At 50.0% G+C, this 18,287-nt stretch overlaps 2 protein-coding genes and 1 non-coding gene across 3 annotated transcripts in view; 2 read left to right on the forward strand and 1 right to left on the reverse strand.

Annotated features, from left to right (window-relative positions):
* Positions 1-2,137, reverse strand: part of Kpna2 (karyopherin alpha 2 (RAG cohort 1, importin alpha 1)) — a 10,813-nt gene extending 8,676 nt beyond the window's left edge. Inside the window, exons 1-3 of the mRNA XM_013038118.1 lie at positions 2,040-2,137; positions 711-813; positions 429-566 (exon numbers count right to left, since the gene is read on the reverse strand). Of these exons, the coding sequence (XP_012893572.1) occupies positions 429-566; positions 711-785 (213 nt within the window). The 5' untranslated portion in view covers positions 786-813; positions 2,040-2,137. The remainder of the gene's footprint in view (positions 1-428; positions 567-710; positions 814-2,039) is intronic.
* Positions 2,138-10,670: 8,533 nt separating this feature from the next.
* The window catches only part of LOC106001500 (chromosome unknown open reading frame, human C17orf58), a 19,288-nt gene continuing 11,671 nt past the window's right edge, over positions 10,671-18,287 (forward strand). Inside the window, exon 1 of the mRNA XM_013036598.1 lies at positions 10,671-10,909. Within this exon, the coding sequence (XP_012892052.1) occupies positions 10,671-10,909 (239 nt within the window). The remainder of the gene's footprint in view (positions 10,910-18,287) is intronic.
* On the forward strand, positions 10,945-11,017 carry Trnar-ccg. Its single transcript has one exon. It is a non-coding gene; the product is annotated as a tRNA-Arg (tRNA).

The following is an 18,287-nucleotide window of genomic DNA, read 5'->3' on the forward strand; positions in this document are numbered from 1 at the left end:
CCCCCCCCCCCCCCCCCCCCCCCCCCCCCCGCATAAAAAGAGTTAACACTCAAAATGGTTACTTCTAGAGACAGTTAACATTAGAACAGGTGGCCATCTAGAAGCAGGAAATCCAAGGACACCTGAAGCTTGCCTCAGGTGTCCTGGGAAACACCGGGAGCTAGGGATGCGGCTCTGTGCAGAGCACTGGCTGGTTGTATAAAGCTCTGGGCTCAATCCTTAGCATGGTCCAAAACAAATAATTGAAGACCTTGGAATCAGCTTCAGTAGATTAGAGAACAGATAGCAAAGAAAACCAATCAGAACAACTGACTGGGAACAGAAAAACAGATCTTCAGATATTTGATTGTCAAAAGTACATATTAGATTTCTAAGCAATGTCCCGGTGGATTCTCCAGGTTTACAAGCCCTTCGTGAAATCCACACACCTGATTGTTGCGGTTCTCCTGCAGCGGAGAGGTGGCATCATCAGGAAAGGAGCTGACATTTCTCCTTTTCAGCATCTGGTCATCCTTCTTAGCTTTCCTCAACTCCACATTAACTTCTATCCGGCGCCGTCTCATTTCCTACACGCAGAGAAGGTTTATCACTTCACCTATGATATCAGCTTTGGAGCCAGGTGACTAGTTTTCTTTCAGTGTCAACCCCTTCTCAACAAACATCTTCCAATTCTAAAATATCCCAAAAAACCAAAAACCAAAGGTACTCACCGTGCTGTCTTTTCCCTTGTTCTTGAATCTGTTCAGCCGGGCAGCTGGTGAATTAGCATTCTCATTGGTGGACATGGTTGAGACAAAGGGAGAAAGCTAGAAGCTAGGAGGGGGGAAAAAAAAGAATTCCCTAATTTCATTTCGCTTTGTCAACAAGGAGAGCACCAAGCAGGCACAGAATTATCAGCCACCTACTCAGCCCACCCCTGAACCACCTACAAGTACCTTCCAGTTCTCAGCGTTGTAGGTATAGTTTTACTCCAAGAATAGCTGTCCCCTTCTTAGACTAAAGTACAGACTTCCTGGAACAACTGTCCATCAGAAAGCTAATGCAAGCCACATAAATCTTTCAGTAACCGCATTAAAAAGAAAAAAAAGAATGATACTATTTTACCCAACTACTACCTAGACATGTTAGCAATAATTAAAAAAAAAGGTTTTACACTTCCCATACATCTCCAACCTGTGTCCTGCAGCACACTGTGGACCTCTACTGAGACCGGTGACTTTTGAAACACCTGGCCGTCCCAAGATCAAGACGGTGGGCTCTTAACATTCTGGAATCTATGAAGGTTAATCCAACCCCAAGTGGGGATAGACGAATGACAATGACTTGTGGGGACCTATGTCCTCACAGGGCAGTAAATTCAGATGCTCTATAGAGGCTCTCTGAACTTCACTGTCATCCAGTGACCACAAGTAAGGACCTTCTCCACACCGGAACGTTATATAAGCATTGGAGCCACGCCATGACGGGGCCCGGCATAACCAGCTTTGTCCCCGGTGAACACTGGAAGCTGCAGCGCCCCGCACACATCTGCACTTCCTGATCGTTTCAGGCGGATGCGGGGAGGTGTCAGGAAGGTCCCAATTCGCTATCCTCAATTCCCCGCGGCTCGCCCACGACAGGGACACAGCCAACCCCAGGCCCCGGCGTCAGAGATCGCCTTCCCCGAAGCAGCTCCGCCACGGCGAGCCCCGAGCGCCGAGCTCCGGGAGGGCGCGGCGCGGACCGAGGAGAGGCCGGCCGCCGCTTCCAGCGGCCCCTCCCCGACCCTCGCTCCGGGCCCGCCGGGATCAGCTGGCGCATTCTGCACCCTTCGCAGCGCCCTTAATCCCCGACCCAGTCTCCACCTCCACGAACCGAGCCCCCGAGGCCCGATCACCCGGGGAAGGAAAGCCAAACAATCCCCAGGCCCGCCCGGACCGGATCCCTCTCCCCCCCTGCCCCCGCCCGAGCCTCCCCTCCCGCGATCGCCAGGCCCCGCGCAACCCCGCGACCGCCAGGCGTCGGCGCCGCGGCGGGGACGGAGCCGGGGTCCACCATACCAGGAGATCGGGCTGAGGCTTCTTCGAGAGGCGGTGCGGGGTTCACCGGGAGCGGATCCGCTGCCCTCGAAACGTCCAACGCGGCTCAGCCCAGGGACGGTGTGCCTCGTGCCGCCGGCCGGCCCGATTTAAATTTCCCGGTGACTCTGCACTCCGATTGGCTGGTTCGAGCCCAAGCTGCGCGCCCATTGGAGGATTTGAAAAACACGTTAGGCGGGGCCGAAGGGGAGGGGTCCTGGGGCCTAGAAGAAGGAGGAGGAGCAGGAGGAAGACAGGACGGCATCGCGAGACCAGGGAGCGGTCTGGGGCCGGGCCTGCGCGCCCCAGATCCCGGCATGCAGCGCGAGCGCCCGCTTTCCTCGCTGCGGCGTCCTGGGAGCTCGGCGGCTGCAGGGCAGCGGGGCGCAGGCGTCGTGTCCGTTCGCTTCTTCCCCCCCCCTTTACCCGCTTGCTTGCTTGCTTGTTTTTTAATTGCATCATAAAAGACTTGTGTGGAAACGGTAATACAGTAGCACAAGCTTTGTCTGGAGGGTCAACGTTGTTTGGTTATGTATTGTCATCTCAAATGCAGAGTTACAAGCTTTCGCGTAGTGCATTCGCGTAACTGTATCCATGGACCCCTGGCTTCTTTGTTTTGTGTCTGTGCTGCTCCTGGGGCTTGAACTCACATCCTGGAAGATGGCCTGGAGCTCTTCTACCCAAAGCTCAAGCTCTACCACTGGAGCCACGGCACCATTTCCGGCTTACTGGTGGTTCTTTGGCGATAAGACTCTCACAGACTTTCCTGCCTGGGCTGGCTTTGAACCGAGATCCTCAGATCTCAGCCTCCTGAGTAGCTAGGATGACAGGCGTGAGCCACCAGCGCCCGGCTGCAAGACTGTTTTTTTTTTTTAAATAAACCATAAACCACCCCAAGTTCAATAAAAAGATGAACTTCTGTGCTATTAATACAGTCTGAATTCATGATTGTCTGTTGTTGCTTTTTGTTTTGTAATGCTGGAGATGACTACAAGCATTTGGATCATGAGCTGTTAGTGTTTGCTTTCAGCAAGTCTTCTATGTCCTAAAAGGGGAGTTCTTTAGGAAAGTTGTATTGGTCTCTTCTGTACCACTAGTAAGTTCAGTGAACTTTGTCCATTCTGCCTGGCAGGAGTTCATGCCAGTCCCACTCACAGAGTAGCAGCCAAGGTAGGAGGCTGCTCCTACACCTAGTCAACATAATCCCTTCCCTGTAAATGTAAGAATGTGGAAGGAATTCATCTCTGAACCAATCACTGCAGAGCACTCTCAGGCCACTGTGAATGGTTCTGGGGCAGGGACAGGCACAGGACTTTAACCTGCTTGGAGGTCTTTGCTTTGGTTTAGAAGCTGGAGGTTGGAGTCTAGGCTGTGATTTCTCTTTCTTTCTTTCTCTCTCTCTCTCATTTCTTTATTGAGATTAGGTGGTTACATAAATTTCTCAGTATTGTGGGGTAATGATACTTAGCTAAAGTCATAAATACACTTTAACCTTCACAAAGGGAATTGTCATTATCATGATCCATAAAGTTTGTGAACTCTACCAACTTTGACAGTACAACTATTTCTTCCAAATCGGGTGATATGTACATTTCTTTCCTTTTTCTTAGTGCATACTGTTCCCCCTTTCCTCTCATTCCCTCCCTCCCAAGCTCTCATGGCTGCCCTTGAGTTACTTAGTTCACTTTCATCAATGTTGTGGTCTTCTCTTAATGGAGAGATTTGAATCTTGTAAATCTGAGTTAGGGAACTGTACAAATACTTTGAGAGCTCTGATCCACAGTATCCTAACCTTGGAGAGCTATAGTTATCTCTGAAGTTTTGTACTTATGTGATTCACTGTGTCTTGTGCTTGTTTTTAGGGCTTGTAGTAGGAAGACCCCTACTCAGGCAGGCAAGCCCACCTAGTCGTCCGGAGTGACAGAGCCCACTGCAACAGAGTTGTTAACAAAGAAGCAACTTTCTTGAGAAGGTTCCTACACTGACTGATCAGGGCCACAACATAGGCTCTGGAGCTGATACTGTGACCCTGAGCGGCCCCCATTCTTTGGTTTTAAAAGGCAAAATCCATGAGATCAAGCCTGGTCACTGGCAGGTGAACAATGGGATCATAACACACACACAAAGGATTGTACGGTCACACCCGACCACACACAGGTGGCCAATGAGGTTACAGTTTGCTTGTAATGGCTGTTTAGACCAGCCATCACCTTGGTTTAAAATGGCACACAAATTTAGTGGGTGAGGTCTACCTTTTGGGGGGGGCAAAAGGCAGAGTTTACTGTAAGCATGTGCAAAAGGCAGGGTTTACTGTAAGCACGTGGTATCACCAGTTAGAGCCAGATTACAACTTATCTTTTTATGGGTCAGTCTTTTTTTTGGGGGGGGAAGGGGGTCCAGTTATGGGGCCTGAACTCTGGGCCTGGGCGCTGTCCCTCAGCTCTTCAGCTCAAGGCTAGTGCTCTACACTTGAGCCACAGCACCACTTCTGGCTTTTTATTTTGCTTATGTGGTGCTGAGGAATCGAACCCAGGACCTCATGCATGCCAGCTTGGGCCACATCTCAGGGTCTACTTCAGACTTTGGACAGGGATCAAATGGTATTGCACTGGCATATATGTATTTTTTTTTACAAGGCTAAATTTTCTTTGGCTTGAAAATCATAAGTACTGTGCTTCTCGAAGTGTTTTGAGTGTTATGCATGTCTTTATACATTTAATTGTCACTCCTCTGCCAGGTGGCTCTGTTACTCCATTTCTCAGATGAGGAGAATGAATCATGAGTAAGTAATTGATACTGGTTTACATAGCTAACAAATGACAGAGCCAGGATTCAGACCTAGGCATTCTAGTGCTCTCAACCATGAAAAGAACCTCCAAGAGAAGTATACTATCAAAAGTTGCCTTTGAGGGGCTGGGAAGGTGGCTTAGTGGAGAGTGATTGCCTAGCATGCATGAAGTCCCAGGTTCGATTCTTCAGCACCACATAAACAGAAAAAGGTGGAAGTGGCGCTGTGGCTCAAGTGGTAGCCTCAAGCAAAAAGCTCAGAGACAGTGTCCAGGCCCTGAGTTCAAGCCCCAGTGTCACCACCAAAAAGCAAAAAAGAAAGACAATGAAGCACCTGGGGGACAGAGGAGGGTGCCAACAATGTTAAGACAGGTCTAAGGGAGGACAGGAGCGAAGGGAGAGAGGGAGGAAGGAAGGGAATGCTGGCGGAACATACTCTCCTACTCTAAGCCACTGCAGTTTCAATGTGGAATCAGGAAAGACCTTATCTGGCTTCCGCCCACTAGTATATTCCACCCACCAGACACGGAGACGGGATAATTTCTACAGTTTGAGAGTCTCCTCCCCGGGAAAGGTTACTGTTCTAGAAGCTTAATCTGTGTACGGTGATGTTGGGCAATGGTGGGGCCTAATGGGAGGTATTTAGGTCATTGGGAGGTTAGCCTTTAGAAGGGATTAGTTTACTTGGGCTCTGGTTAGGCCTTGAGAGCTTAGCTTGCTATAGACCTGGCCCCTAAGTGTCTCTTGCTGGCTGTTCCCTTTTTTAAAAAATATTGTTACCACGGTGCCATTGGCCATGATGTGATGTTACCAAGCAGGTTTTTGTTAGGTTTTTAAAAGAGGTAGTCAAGTAAGACCAGCAGCACGCACGTGGTATTCAGGTAAGGGGTAGGTTTATTCAATAGACCTGCTGGGACCAGGCAAGGTTGGCATTCCACGTGGCTGGGAAAGACCTGGGAATGAGAGAGAGCTGGGAAAGAGAGGAAAGAGCTAGAAAAGAGCAGAGAGAGCTAGAAAAGAGTAGTGAGAGAGCAAAGTGAGTGTAGAGTGAGCACAGAAAGAGCAGTGAGAGAGAGCAGAGAGAGCAGAGAGAGAGAGCAGGGAGAGCTAGAAAAGAATAGAGAGAGCAGAGAGAGCGCAGAGAAAGGGCTTCTGGGCCTGGGCTAGGCCTTATCTAGGGTATGGGCGGAGAAAGGTGTGGCCACATCAAATTCAGATGTGACCTCAGTGGATGCAGATGTGGCCTCTTCCAGGTGTGCCAGTTGCCTAGGTAACGCAGGTACTGGGTGGAGACTTTGCTGCAAGGAGGGTGGAGTCTGCTGGCCATCCAGGAGCTGACCTTACAGTTTTCACTAGAGCTGAGCAGAGATGCCAGTATCTCATGTTTCGTCTGCTACATAAAACCTCTTTTCTTTGCAGATTACCTAGCATCACGTATTTTGTGATAACACAAAATGGATTAAGAAGCTTCACACTGCAATCCGATGCTTACTAAGGCTTTTGAGCGTTGAGATGTCTCTGTCCTCACTGACTGTATTGAAATGATGTGAGTAGAGAATGGAGCCACTTCAGAGATGCAAACCCAAAAAGACAGAGCCTGGTGACACTTGATTCAGCTCAGGCCCAAATTTGGTTCATAGATTCAGATTATAACTCAATAAGTTCTCTTTTTCTTTTTTTTTTGGGTCCGGTCATGGGGCCTGAACTCTGGGCCTGGGCGCTCTCCCTCAGCTCTTCAGCTCAAGGCTAGCACTCTACCACTTGAGCCACAGCGCCACTTCTGGCTTTTTTATTTTTGCTTATGTGGTGCTGAGGAATCGAACCCAGGGCCTCAGGCATGCAAGGCAAGCACTCTACCACTGAGCCACCTTCCCAGTCCCTAAGTTCTCTTTTTCATTAAGCCAAACTGGAATGAATATTGTATCATTTGTATTAGAGTAATTCTTTTTTTTCTTTTTATTTGTCAGTCGTGGGGCCTGAACTCTGGGCCTGGGTGCTGTCCCTCAGCCCTTCAACTCAAGGTGAGTGCTCTACCACTTGAGCCACAGCACCACTTCCAGCTTTTTCTGCTATGTGGTGCTGAGGAATCGAACCCAGGGTCTCATGCATGCAAGGCAAGCGCTCTACCACTGAGCCACCTTCCCAGCCCCTTAGAGTAATTCTTTAGGATTTTTACACAGACACAGACACAGACAGACACACACACAGAGACACACACACAGGTTCCATGAGAGCAACAGTTTTAACTTTTTTCTTCTTTTTTTTGTCAGTTGTGGGGCTTGAACTCTGGGCCTAGGCACTGTCCCTGAGCTCTTCAGTTCAAGGCGGGCACTGAGCTCTTCAGTTCAAGGCGGGCACTCCACCACTTGAACGAAGAGAGCTACTTCCAGTTTTCTGGTGGTTAATTGGAAATAACAGTCTCAAGGATGGAGTTTCCTGCCCGGGCTGGCTCTGAGCTGTGATCCTCAGATCTCCTCTCCTGAGTAGCTAGGATTACAGGCGTGAGCCACCAGCACCTGACCAACTTTTTTTTTTTCTTTTGGTTCCAGTGGTAGGGCTTGAACCCAGGGCCTGGGTGCTGTCCCTGACCTTTTGTGCTCAAGTGTGATGATCTACTACTTGAGCCACAGCTCCACTTCCAGATTTTTTGGTGGTTAGAGATAAGAGTCTGACTCTTGGAAGTAGCGCTGTGGCTCAAGCCGTAGAGTGCTCACCTTGAGCTGAAGAGCACAAGGACAGGGCCCAAGCCCAGAGTTCAGGCCCCACAACCAACAAAAACAAAAAAGAAAAGAGTCTGACTCTCCTGCTCAAACCGACTTTGAATTATAATCCTCAGATTTCAGCCTCCTGAGTAGCTAGGATTACAGGCGTGAGCCACCGATGATTCTCTGCTGTAGTCACTTTACAATCATTTTGGGCTCCAGAGGAAAAAAGATTCAACAATAAGTATTTTGTGTGGAAGGTGAACTTCCCTTCAAACCAGCCATACTTGCTTCTTCAAGAAAGCAGCTAATAGCCGGGTGCTGGTGGCTCACACCTGAAATCCTAGCTACTAAGGAGGCTGAGATCTGAGGATCCCAGTTCAAAGCCAGCCCAGGCAGGAAAGACCGTGAGACTCCTATCTCCAATAAGCCACCAAAAAACCAGAAGTGGCGCTGTAGCTCAAATGGTAGAGCACTCGGTGGCCCTGAGCTGAAGAGCTGAGGGACAGCGCCCAGGCCCAGAGTTCAAGCCCCATGACCAACAAAAAAAAAAAAAAAAAGAAAAGAAAGAAAGCAGCTAAGGGCTGGGCATGTGGCTTAGTTCATGAAGCCCTCGGTACCCCATAAACAGAAAAACCTTGAAGTGGTGCCTAGGCCCTGAGTTCAAGCCCCAGGACTGGAAAAAAAAATGCAGGTACCCTAAAGCAAACACCAGGATACACATTTATATAACAAAGACTATTCTATTACTGCTCAAGAGACCTACAGCTATTCTCAGGTTAGCTGGTGTGTGTGTGTGTGTGTGTGCATGTGTTTGGTTTTTGTAGTAAGTACCTGGAGTTGAACTCAAGACCTCACATGTGCTAGAAAAGTATTCTACCTTTAGAATCATACTCATTGTCTGACAGCCTTTGTTTTCGCATTGTGGGTGGACGGAGCAGTACGAGGCTGTATAGAATAGAGGGACGGTCCCTGCAGGGTGGGGCCTTTTTGAGGGTGTGTGTGCCAATCCTGGATGCTGTCCTTGGGCTTTCAAGCTCAGGGCTAGTGTTCTACCACTTGAGCCACGGCTCCACTTCTGACAGCTTTGGTAGTTCATTAGAGATAAGGATCTCTCAGACTTCTCCTGCCTGGGCTGGCTTCCAACTGAGGTCCTTAGACCTCAGCCTCCAGAGTAGCTAGGATTACAGGTGTGACAGGGGTGCCCAGCAGGGTACAGCCCTAAATCTACACTTATTTTGATAGACTTTTATCTAAAAGGAAAGGTGGACTGAGGTGAGTTTTACACTGATGCTCAAACATGGAAAACCAGTTTGGCTGGCTGCTTGGCACAACGGCATTAACCACTTCTGCTCTCCGGTAGATGTTTCCTCTGCTGCTTCAACAGCAGTTCCTGAGTCTCTTGTGGCAACCAGTGCTCTCTCAAACCAACTCTGAGGATTGGGTGAAAACGGCCCCTTTTCGAAGGGAGGTGGACGACCCAAGGAGGAGGATCTTCCCCTGGGTCTCAGCCATGGGTTTGTGCAAGGTCTGCATCACAATATGGATGAATAGGAAGAATCAGAAGAGATTTGGTAACTCACGCCTGTCAGCCTAGCTACTCAGGAGCCTGAGATTTGAGGATTGTGGTTCAAAGGCAGCCTGGATAGGAAACTCTGTGAGACCAGAAGTAGCAATGTGGATCGAGTGGTAGAGCACTAGCCTTGAGCTGAAGAGCTGAGAGACAGCGCTCAGGCCCAGAGTTCAAGCCCCAAAACTGAACAACAACAAAAATAAATAAATAAATAAATAATGTGTCAAAGTCAGTTTGCTAATTATCACAAATGTATCACACTAATGTAACCTTAATACTAGGAAAAACTAGAGAACCAGTCTACTTTTCACTCAATTTTTCTGTAAAACATTGCTAAAAAATCAAGTCTAGCCAGGCGCCAGTGGCTCACACCTGCAACCTAGCTACTCAGGCGGCTGAGATCTGAGGATCAAGGTTCAAAGCCAGCCTGGGCAGGAAAGACTGTGAGACTCTTTTTTTTTTGGGGGGGGGGTCTGGTTGTGGGGCCTGAACTCTGGGCCTGGGCGCTGTCCCTCAGCTCTTCAGCTCAAGGCTAGTGCTCTACCACTTGAGCCACAGCACCACTTTTTTTCTTTTTGCTTATGTGGTGCTGAGGAATGGAACCCAGGGCCTCATGCATGCAAGGCAAGCACTCTACCACTGAGCCATCTTCCCAACCCCAGTCCGTGTGACTCTTATCTCCAATAAACCACTCGAAAACCAGAAGTGGTGCTGTGGCTCAAGTGGTAGAGCACTTGCCTTGAGCTGAAGAGCTGAGGGACAGCGCCCAGGCCCGGAGTTCAGGCCCCACGACCGACAAAAACAAAACAAAACACAACACCCACGAACTTCATTCATTATCACCCACTTAGATCAGGAAAACGTTTCTCTGAAAGCTACCAAGCGCCAGATGCACTGTTCTGGGAAAGCTCAACCCTTTTCAATAGCAACGAACGGTGTCGGTCCCTGCCTTGTTTTCCTTTTGGCTGCCCTCAGCCCTTCAGCTCAGGGCTGGCGCGCCACCACCTGGGCCACGGCGCCACCTCGGGCGCTTCCTGTGGAATCGAACCCAGGGCCTCAGGCATGCGAGCCAGCACTCTACCGCCGAGCCGCCTTCCCGGCGCCGTTTGGAGCGTATCTGCAAAGATGCCCACGGGCTAAGCAATCGGGGCTGGGAGGCGGGGGGGGGGGGTAAACGGAGGCAGCTGCTGGCGGCGGGGGGAAGGGAGGCCTGGGTTCTGCGGACCACGGAACCTGCCGGCAGCGCCACCACGCCGGTGCAAAAGCAGGAACCTTCTAGTTCATACCGGCCCAAGGCACTGAGGAAGATCCCCTAGTGGACGGTCCCTTAGTAGATGGTCCCTTGGTGGACGGTCCCTTAGTAGACAATCCCTGGGTGTTCCGTCTCTTGGTGGACGGTCCCTTAGTAGATGGTCCCTTGGTGGACGGTCCCTTAGTAGACAATCCCTTGGTGTTCCGTCTCTTGGTGGACGGTCCCTTAGTAGATGGTCTCTTGGTGGACGGTCCCTTAGTAGATGCTCCCTCGCTGTCCGGTCCCCGATAGCTTGAAAAATGGACCCGCCAAGAAAACTGTTTACAGTTCCCCAGCGGAGCCGAAACCGCAGCAAAGGTGGAGAATCTTCTGAGGAAAAAACAAACACAAACCCAGCGGAAGGAGACTGCCGGCCCACGCGGCACCGCGGCGCCGGCGGCTCGGAAGGGCGCATGCGCATTTTGCCGCTGCCGCCGGCGGCTTCCAAATCACCCACCACCCAACGCGAGACTACAGAACGCAGGGGCGGAGGCATCACGTAAGGAGCGGGTGTGAGAAGACGGATTCCGTGGTGACCCAGTGGCCTAATGGATAAGGCATCAGCCTCCGGAGCTGGGGATTGTGGGTTCGAGTCCCATCTGGGTCGTACCCGGTTGCTTTTCTTTTTCTTCCTGAGAGGAAGGTAACTTAAGTAGACTTTGGAACAGCGTCTCACCTGTCTTCACATCCATTGTATTACACATTTACAAATTAAGAGACAGGCCTGTCTTCTAAACATTGCGGAACAGGGGACAATGATTGTACTAAAAAGTGACTTTTATTCTTCAAAGAGAATTGCATCCTAGCTCTACTGAGGAGCAACAGACAGCACTGCATCTATTTAGGGAAAATTCATTTGAACTTAGTGATTTTTTTAATCCTCTCTCTCTCTCTCTCTCTCTCTCTCTCTCTCTGTTTTTGCCAGTCCTGGGCTTGAACTCAGGGCCTGGGCACTGCTCCTGAGCTTTGTGTTCAAGGCTGACATCCTGCCATTGAGTCACAGCTGCACTTGGGCTTTTTCGTATTTAACTGGAGATAAGAATCTCAGGGGGCTGGGAAGGTGGCTCAGTGGTAGAGCGCTTGCCTTGCATGCCTGAGGCCTGGGTTTGATTCCTCAGCACCACATAAGCAAAAATAAAAAAGCCAGAAGTGGCGCTGTGGCTCAAGTGGTAGAGTGCTAGCCTTGAGCTGAAGAGCTGAGGGGCAGCGCTCAGGCCCAGAGTTCAGGCCCCACGACTGGACCCAAAAACAAAAAACAAAACAAAGAATCTCAGGGACTAGTGGCCTGTAGCTCAAGTGGTAGAACTCTCGCCTTGAGTTGAAGAGCTGAGGGACAACGCCCAGGCCCAGAGTTCAAGCCCCACGCCCGAGAAAAAACAAACAAACAAAAGAATCTCAGGAACTTTCCTGCCCAGACAGGCTCTGAACCTCAATCCTCAGATCTCAGCCTCCTGAGTAGCTAGGATGTCAGGCGTGAGCCTGAGATCTGAGGATTTGTGGTTCAAAGCCAGACCGGACAAGAAAGTCAGTGAGACTCATCTCCAATTAACCACCAGAAAATCAGAAATGAACCTGTGGCTCAAAATTGTAGAGCACTGACCTTGAACAAAATTGCTCAGGGACAGGGCCCAGGTTCTGAGTTCAAGCTCCACAACTGACAAAAAAAAAAAAGGAAAAAGAAACACAAAACCCTAGGAATCATAAATGGCACCCGTAAAAAAGAAAGAAAAAGAGCAGTACTTTCTTTTCCACCTTTCAGGCTGAGCTCTACCACAGCTAGCTATACTTGGGAAAACTTGTGCTGATGTGTACATCCAGATTGCAATGCTGCCTCTAGAATCTCCAGGACTAAAAGGAGAATTTATAGAAAAGCTATGCTATTACAACACAAATAAATATAATTTATGGTTTCTAGGCTGTTACAACACAAATCTAATTTATAGTTTCTGGCTTCAAAGCATTATGAGGAACAAAGTTTACGTAATGAGAATATCAGGTTTTGTTTGGTATGTGTGGATGATCTACAAATTAGTGAAATAAAAGAAATAAAGAATTAAGTCCAGTCCAGTTGTCTAGCATGAAAAGTTGAAAGTCTTCTTGCAAATTTGCACAAAAGGAATGTCAGCAAGTTAATGCCTGAAAACAACTGAAGGCAATTTGGATCTGAGTCTGCAACAGAAAAAGGTCATTAGAGGAAATGGGAAGTTCAGTTACCATTGGACAGTGTTGATTTCCTGGTGTTGATGGTTGCCATGGTCAGGAAAGATGTTAGAGCTAGGGGAAACTCGTAGGTTATGTTTGCAACTTGTGGTGAATCTGATGTTATTCCAAACTTAAACGTGCCTGCCTGAGAATTGCAAACCACAATTTAAAAAACATTTTATTTTGCCAGTCCTGGGGCTTGAACTCAGGGCCTGGGCGCTGTCCCTGAGCTTCTTTTTCTCAAGGCTAGAACTCTATCACTTGAGCCACAGTACCACTTCTGTGTTTTTTTCTGTATATGTGGTACTGAGGAGTTGAACCCATGACTTCATGCGGGCTAGGCAAGCACTCTACTGCTGAGCCACGTTCCCAGCCCCTGCAGCATTTTTTGGGTGGCTCCTACTTTCCCCTCTCCTCTCTCTTTCCGGGAGGCTTTCTCTTGGCATTGTTTCCATGCCAACTTCTCCCCAACAAGATGTCTCCATTGGCAAATCGAAGACACCCCATTCCGTCTTTCTCTAATTTCAGGTCCTGAAGATTTAAGAAAACAATTTTTTTGGGGGAGGGGAGAATTCAGTACTGGAATTTCGACTCATGACCTGTTTACCTACTAGCCAAGTGCTCTACCACCTGAGTCATACATCCGACCCTGCCTTTTGCTGACTAATTAGAGATGGAGTCTTGTGGAGAGTTTTTGCACCTGTATACTACTTAGGAGTCAGACCTGGAAGATTATGGCCCTAAATCAGTTCAGTCTCCAATTAACCAGTAGGATGCCAGGCTGGCGGTATGGCTCTCATGGAACAATCCAATAGAAAAATGCCATTTTTCCACTCGTCTTGGAACCTCATAAAAGCAACAAGAGAGATGAGAACCAGACCATGAACATCCCCTTCCAGGGAGCCAGGAGACACCCGGGAAAGCCAAGGATGGAAGAAGCCAGCCATAAAGGGCGCAATTCCCAGGAAGGTTGACTGAAGGAGGCTGTGGCTGCAGATCCCAGGACTGGCCCACAGAGGGCGCTCTCCAAGGTTAGGGTCACACCTAAGGAGGCCAAATAGTACTCCTTGTTTCTAATGCGTCTGGATTTGCCTCCCTGCCCCAAATGCCTTGGGCCCAGGAGCCCAGGAGGTGCTTGTAGCTCCTTCCTAAGCCACCCCAGATTTCTGCCCCACAGAAAATAAGAAATAGCGAAGACTTATTGTCTCAAGCTATTAAACGCAAGCATACTTTAGGGATCTAATGAAGAATGAAATAACAAGCTACTAGATGAAAAGTTTGCCTTCCTTGTCACGGAAGAAGAGCTGAGGGCAGGAAACTCTACCATGGTTCCATCCGATTGGAAGTTGAGGCTGTAAGGCCAGCAGGACTTTCCATGCTGCTCAACAGTCAAAGGAGCAGATCTGAAGGAGCTCTCTGATGGGTGGGTTGAATCTCTGACCCTCAGGATTGATTATTTTTAGATGAAGATAGACCTCTCATGAAAGATTAGTGTTTTTTTAGTTTATTGTTATTATAAAGGTGATGTACAGAGGGATTACAGTTACATAAGCCAGGCAATGAGTACATTTCTACATAAGCCAGGTAACGAGTACATTTCTTTTTGGACAATATCACCCCTTCCCTTGCTCTCTCCCAGTTTTCCCCTCTCTCCTGTGATTAGTGTTTTGTTTTTGTTTTTTTGGTTCTGGGGCCTGAACTCTGGGCCTGGGCGCTGTCCCTCAGCTCTTCAGCTCAAGGCTAGCACTCTGCCACTTGAACCATAGCACCACTTCGGGTTTTCTGGTGGTTTATTGGAGATTAGAGTCACATTGTCTTTCCTGCCTGGGCTGGCTTTGAACTGCGATTCTCAGATCTCAGTAGCTAGGATGACAGGCGTGAGCCACCGATGCCCGGCTTCTTGTAGAATTCTTAGTTGAGGTTCCACTGAGTCGGCCATTGGTTAAATCACTGCCAGTGAGTGCCCGCCATCTGCAGTGTCCTTTCCCTCCCTGAGCCTCAGATGCTATCTGGTGCTTTCTGGTGACTCAACGACATCCTTATCTGCCAAGCCTTCAGGTGGCCCTTCAAGAGTCACCCGGAAGCTCAGGAAACACAATGACATTCCTGTCACCTGAGAAATTCCAACACATAATTCGTGCTCAATAAATATTTGCTCAGCAGCCATGTACACCCCAAAGACCAGAACGTGCAGAGGAGGGGGGAGACTAGGAGGGGGAGGGGAGACCATCAGTCTCCTGGAGTTTTCCAGTTGACAGGAACATACAGCTATTGTGTGTGAGAGCCAGAGATGAGGAGCCCCGAGCAGCGAAACATCCCAACCCTGGGAGCAACTTCCCTGCGCGCTGGCTTCTTCCCAAGCACCTTGCTTGGTCTTCCTGGGTGGCTTGTTTATTGAAAGAGAACACCGGCCAGGCCCTAAGTATGCGCCAGTCATTTTCTTGTAAATCCATCTGGTGGCATTCTGGCATTGGACACCAGTCCCCCAGAATCCTTTGTGTTTTCCCCCATTGCTGGGGTTCTGTGCTTGCACACCAGACACTGTTCAGGGCTGGCCTTGGCCTCTGCTTGCATTCTTTCTAGCTGGTGTTACAGGAGCCCACTGGGCATCTCTCTATTTCTATATTTCAGGGTGTGGGATGTAGGGCATTTAAACATTCCTACCACAGGAGGATTTCCAGAACACCCCAAAGTAGATGTGGGCGACTTGAATGCCAACTCAGGAAGGTCTGTCTGAGGTGTGGTTGCAAGTGAGAATGCTTTAGGCTCCTTCATTTTATTCCCACTTGGCTGAAAGGAAGCGCATAGGAGCCGAGCCTGCAGGATTCCTGCCAAGTTTCTACTCAGCTCTAGAGGATTTCAGTTCAAAGCCAGCCCAGGAAGAAAGATCTGTGAAACCCCATTTCTGACCAGCAAAAAGCATGGCGCAAGTCGGTGAGCAAGAAAACAGAGGAAGCTTGTGGCTCTGAGTTCAAACCCTAGTAGTGGAACAAAAGGAAAAGGAAGGGCTGGGAAGGTGGCTCAGTGGTAGAGCGCTTGCCTTGCATGCCGGAGGCCCTGAGTTCGATTCCTTAGCACCACATAAGCAAAAAGAATAAAAGCCGGAGGTGGTGCTGTGGCTCAAGTGATAGAGCTGAAGAGCTGAGGGACAGCGCCCAGGCCCAGAGTTCAGGCCCCATGACCTGACCCCCCCAAAAAATTTTAATGAATGGTGTCTTGAGTCTACAGACACGGGCTTTGTGTGCACATGGCTGGTGATGACCGGAGAGGCTAGTCGTCAGTAGGAAGTAGAGAATTTGCTTCATTGGTTTGAGTGAGGGAAGGTTAGCTCGCTCCCTTCAATTGCAATCTGTAAAAAGAAAAGAAAAAAAAAGTGCTGCTCTTGAGGCTTGAACTCAGGGTCCTGATACCATTCCTGAACTTTTTCCCTCTAAACTGAGCTACAGCTCCACTTCCAGCTTTTTTGGTAGTTAATTGGAGATAAGAATCCTCCAGAAAGGCTGGGAAGGTGGCTCAGTGGTAAAGTGCCTGTCTTGCCTGCATGAGACCCTGGGTTCGATTCCTCAGCACCACATAAGCAGAAAAAGCTGGAAGTGTGTTGTGGCTCAAGTGTAGAGCTCTCGCCTTGAGCTGAAGAGCTGAGGGACAGCGCCCAGGCCTAGAGTTCAAGCCCGCTGACTGACAAAAAGAAAAAAGACTCTCACAGACTTTCTTGTGCAGGCTGACACTGCACTGGGCTTCTCAGCTCTCAGCCTTCTGAGTAGCCAGGATGACGGGCGGGGCCCTGAGCCACTGGCGTCCAGCTTTTCAGCTGTCATTTGATCTCCTGGTCTCCAAGCCACTTTCAGATGAACAGTGACACCTCTCCCTCACCACACTGCAGCCTTGCCGGCCGAGTTATCAGTCTGGTTTATGCATCTGAGTTTTGTTTTTATGAGTTGGGCCTATGATCAGTTCAATGATGAAACTGACTTGAGCTTCATATGACATCCTACTTCCTTGTACTGTCAGCCTTCCATTTTTAATTAATTCGTTTGTTTATGCTGTCAGTTGTGGAGCTGGCTTGGAACTTTGATTCTCAGATCTCAGTCTCCTAAGTAGCTGGGATCTCAGGTGTTAGCTGCCACTAGTGCCCAGATTATATCTCCTCTTCCTCCTCTTCCTCCTTCTCCTCTTCCTCACGGGGAATCAAACCCCAGGGCCTTGCGCACGTTAGGCAAATGCTCTGCCGCCGAGCTGAGCTGCGTCTCTCCCGATGAGTAAATTCGCTTCACTGTAGCCCACAAACCACAACACACAGGTCAGAAACCTGTTCTTCAGAATCCCTGCAGTTCTTCTCGTTGGGGTGCTCCCTCCCTGAGGGCTGGGGGCTCCTCCTCACAAGTCCTCAAGGCCCTGCATTCTGGATATTCTGCTTGTCAGGATATTCTTTCTGCAGCTGCAATTGGACCCATCATTTCCTAACTCCTACCTATGGGTTCTTTCACAGTGAAGAAGAGCCGTTCTTATGTGTGGGCAGCCTGCCTGGCAGGCCTCCAGTGGGAAGAGCTTGGCCATCCTTGCCATGGCTTCTGCGCTTGCCCCCCACTCCCCAGAGCCTGGGGCTCGGGCCTGGCCTTCCTATTTTCCAGCCACCACAGTGCAGGGGCTGGGTGTGGAGGCAGGTGCCTGGATGGAGAGTTCCAGGCCAGCCTAGGCTACCCCAAGAAGACAAGAAAAAAGCCAACCTCACCCCCACCCCCAAAAAACAAATCTACCAAATCATGAGTGCAGCGAAACCACGTTACTTCCCCAGTCTCTTTTGGCTCAGATGCTCCAAACAAGCCAGCCTCCTTTCTGTGGCCTCCGGGCCCGGTCTCCTCTGGGTCCTGTGGGTGGGGGGTGAATCCAGTCTCCTTGGGGAATGGTCCCTGTGCTCCCTCCGGGCGACAAGGCCCAGGTGTGCGCCGCAGGGCACCTCCTTCACAGAGTTCGCCTCCTACAGAGTCAGGGCTGCTTCCCGGCTTCCCGCCCGGCTCACCTAGCCTAGCCGCGAAAGACCCCGGTCCCCAGGAAGACAGAGAAACAGGCCAACACAACACCAACTCCAGAGAATAGGGCAGGGGAAGGAGAGGGAGAGAGGAGGGAAGAGGGAGGGGAGAAGGAGGAGGAGAGGAAGAAGTAGGGGGAAAGGAGGAAGAGGAAAAGGAGGAGGGGGGATAGAAGAGAAAGGAGAGGAGGGGGAGGGAGGAGGTGGGAGAGGAAGAGGAGAGAGGAAGATAGAATGAAGAGGGAGGGGAGGAGGATGGGGAGGAGGAGAGGGAGAAGTAGGGGAAAGGAGGATGGAGGAAAAGGAGGAGGGGGAGAGAAGAAATAGGAAGCAGGGGAAGGAGGGAGGGAGGAGGAAGAAGGGAGGAGGGAGAGGAGGAGGAAGAGGGGAAGGAGAAGGAACAGAAAAGGGAGGAGGGAGGGAGGAGAGGAGAGGAAGAGGAGGGAGGGGAAGAGAGGAGGGGAGAGGTAGGGGAGGAGGAGGGGGGAGGAGGAGAGGAGAAGAAAGAAGTAGGGGAAAGGAGGAGGAAGTGGAGGAGGGGGAGAAAGAAGTAGGAAGTAGGGGAAAGGAGGGAGGGGGAGGAGGGGGAGATAGGAGAGAAAGGGGAGGAGGGAGGGGGAGGGGCGGTGTTCGCCGCGGCACCCCC

Source organism: Dipodomys ordii, unplaced genomic scaffold (genome assembly GCF_000151885.1).
Source record: "Dipodomys ordii isolate 6190 unplaced genomic scaffold, Dord_2.0 Scaffold7, whole genome shotgun sequence".
Taxonomy (NCBI): Eukaryota; Metazoa; Chordata; class Mammalia; order Rodentia; family Heteromyidae; genus Dipodomys; species Dipodomys ordii.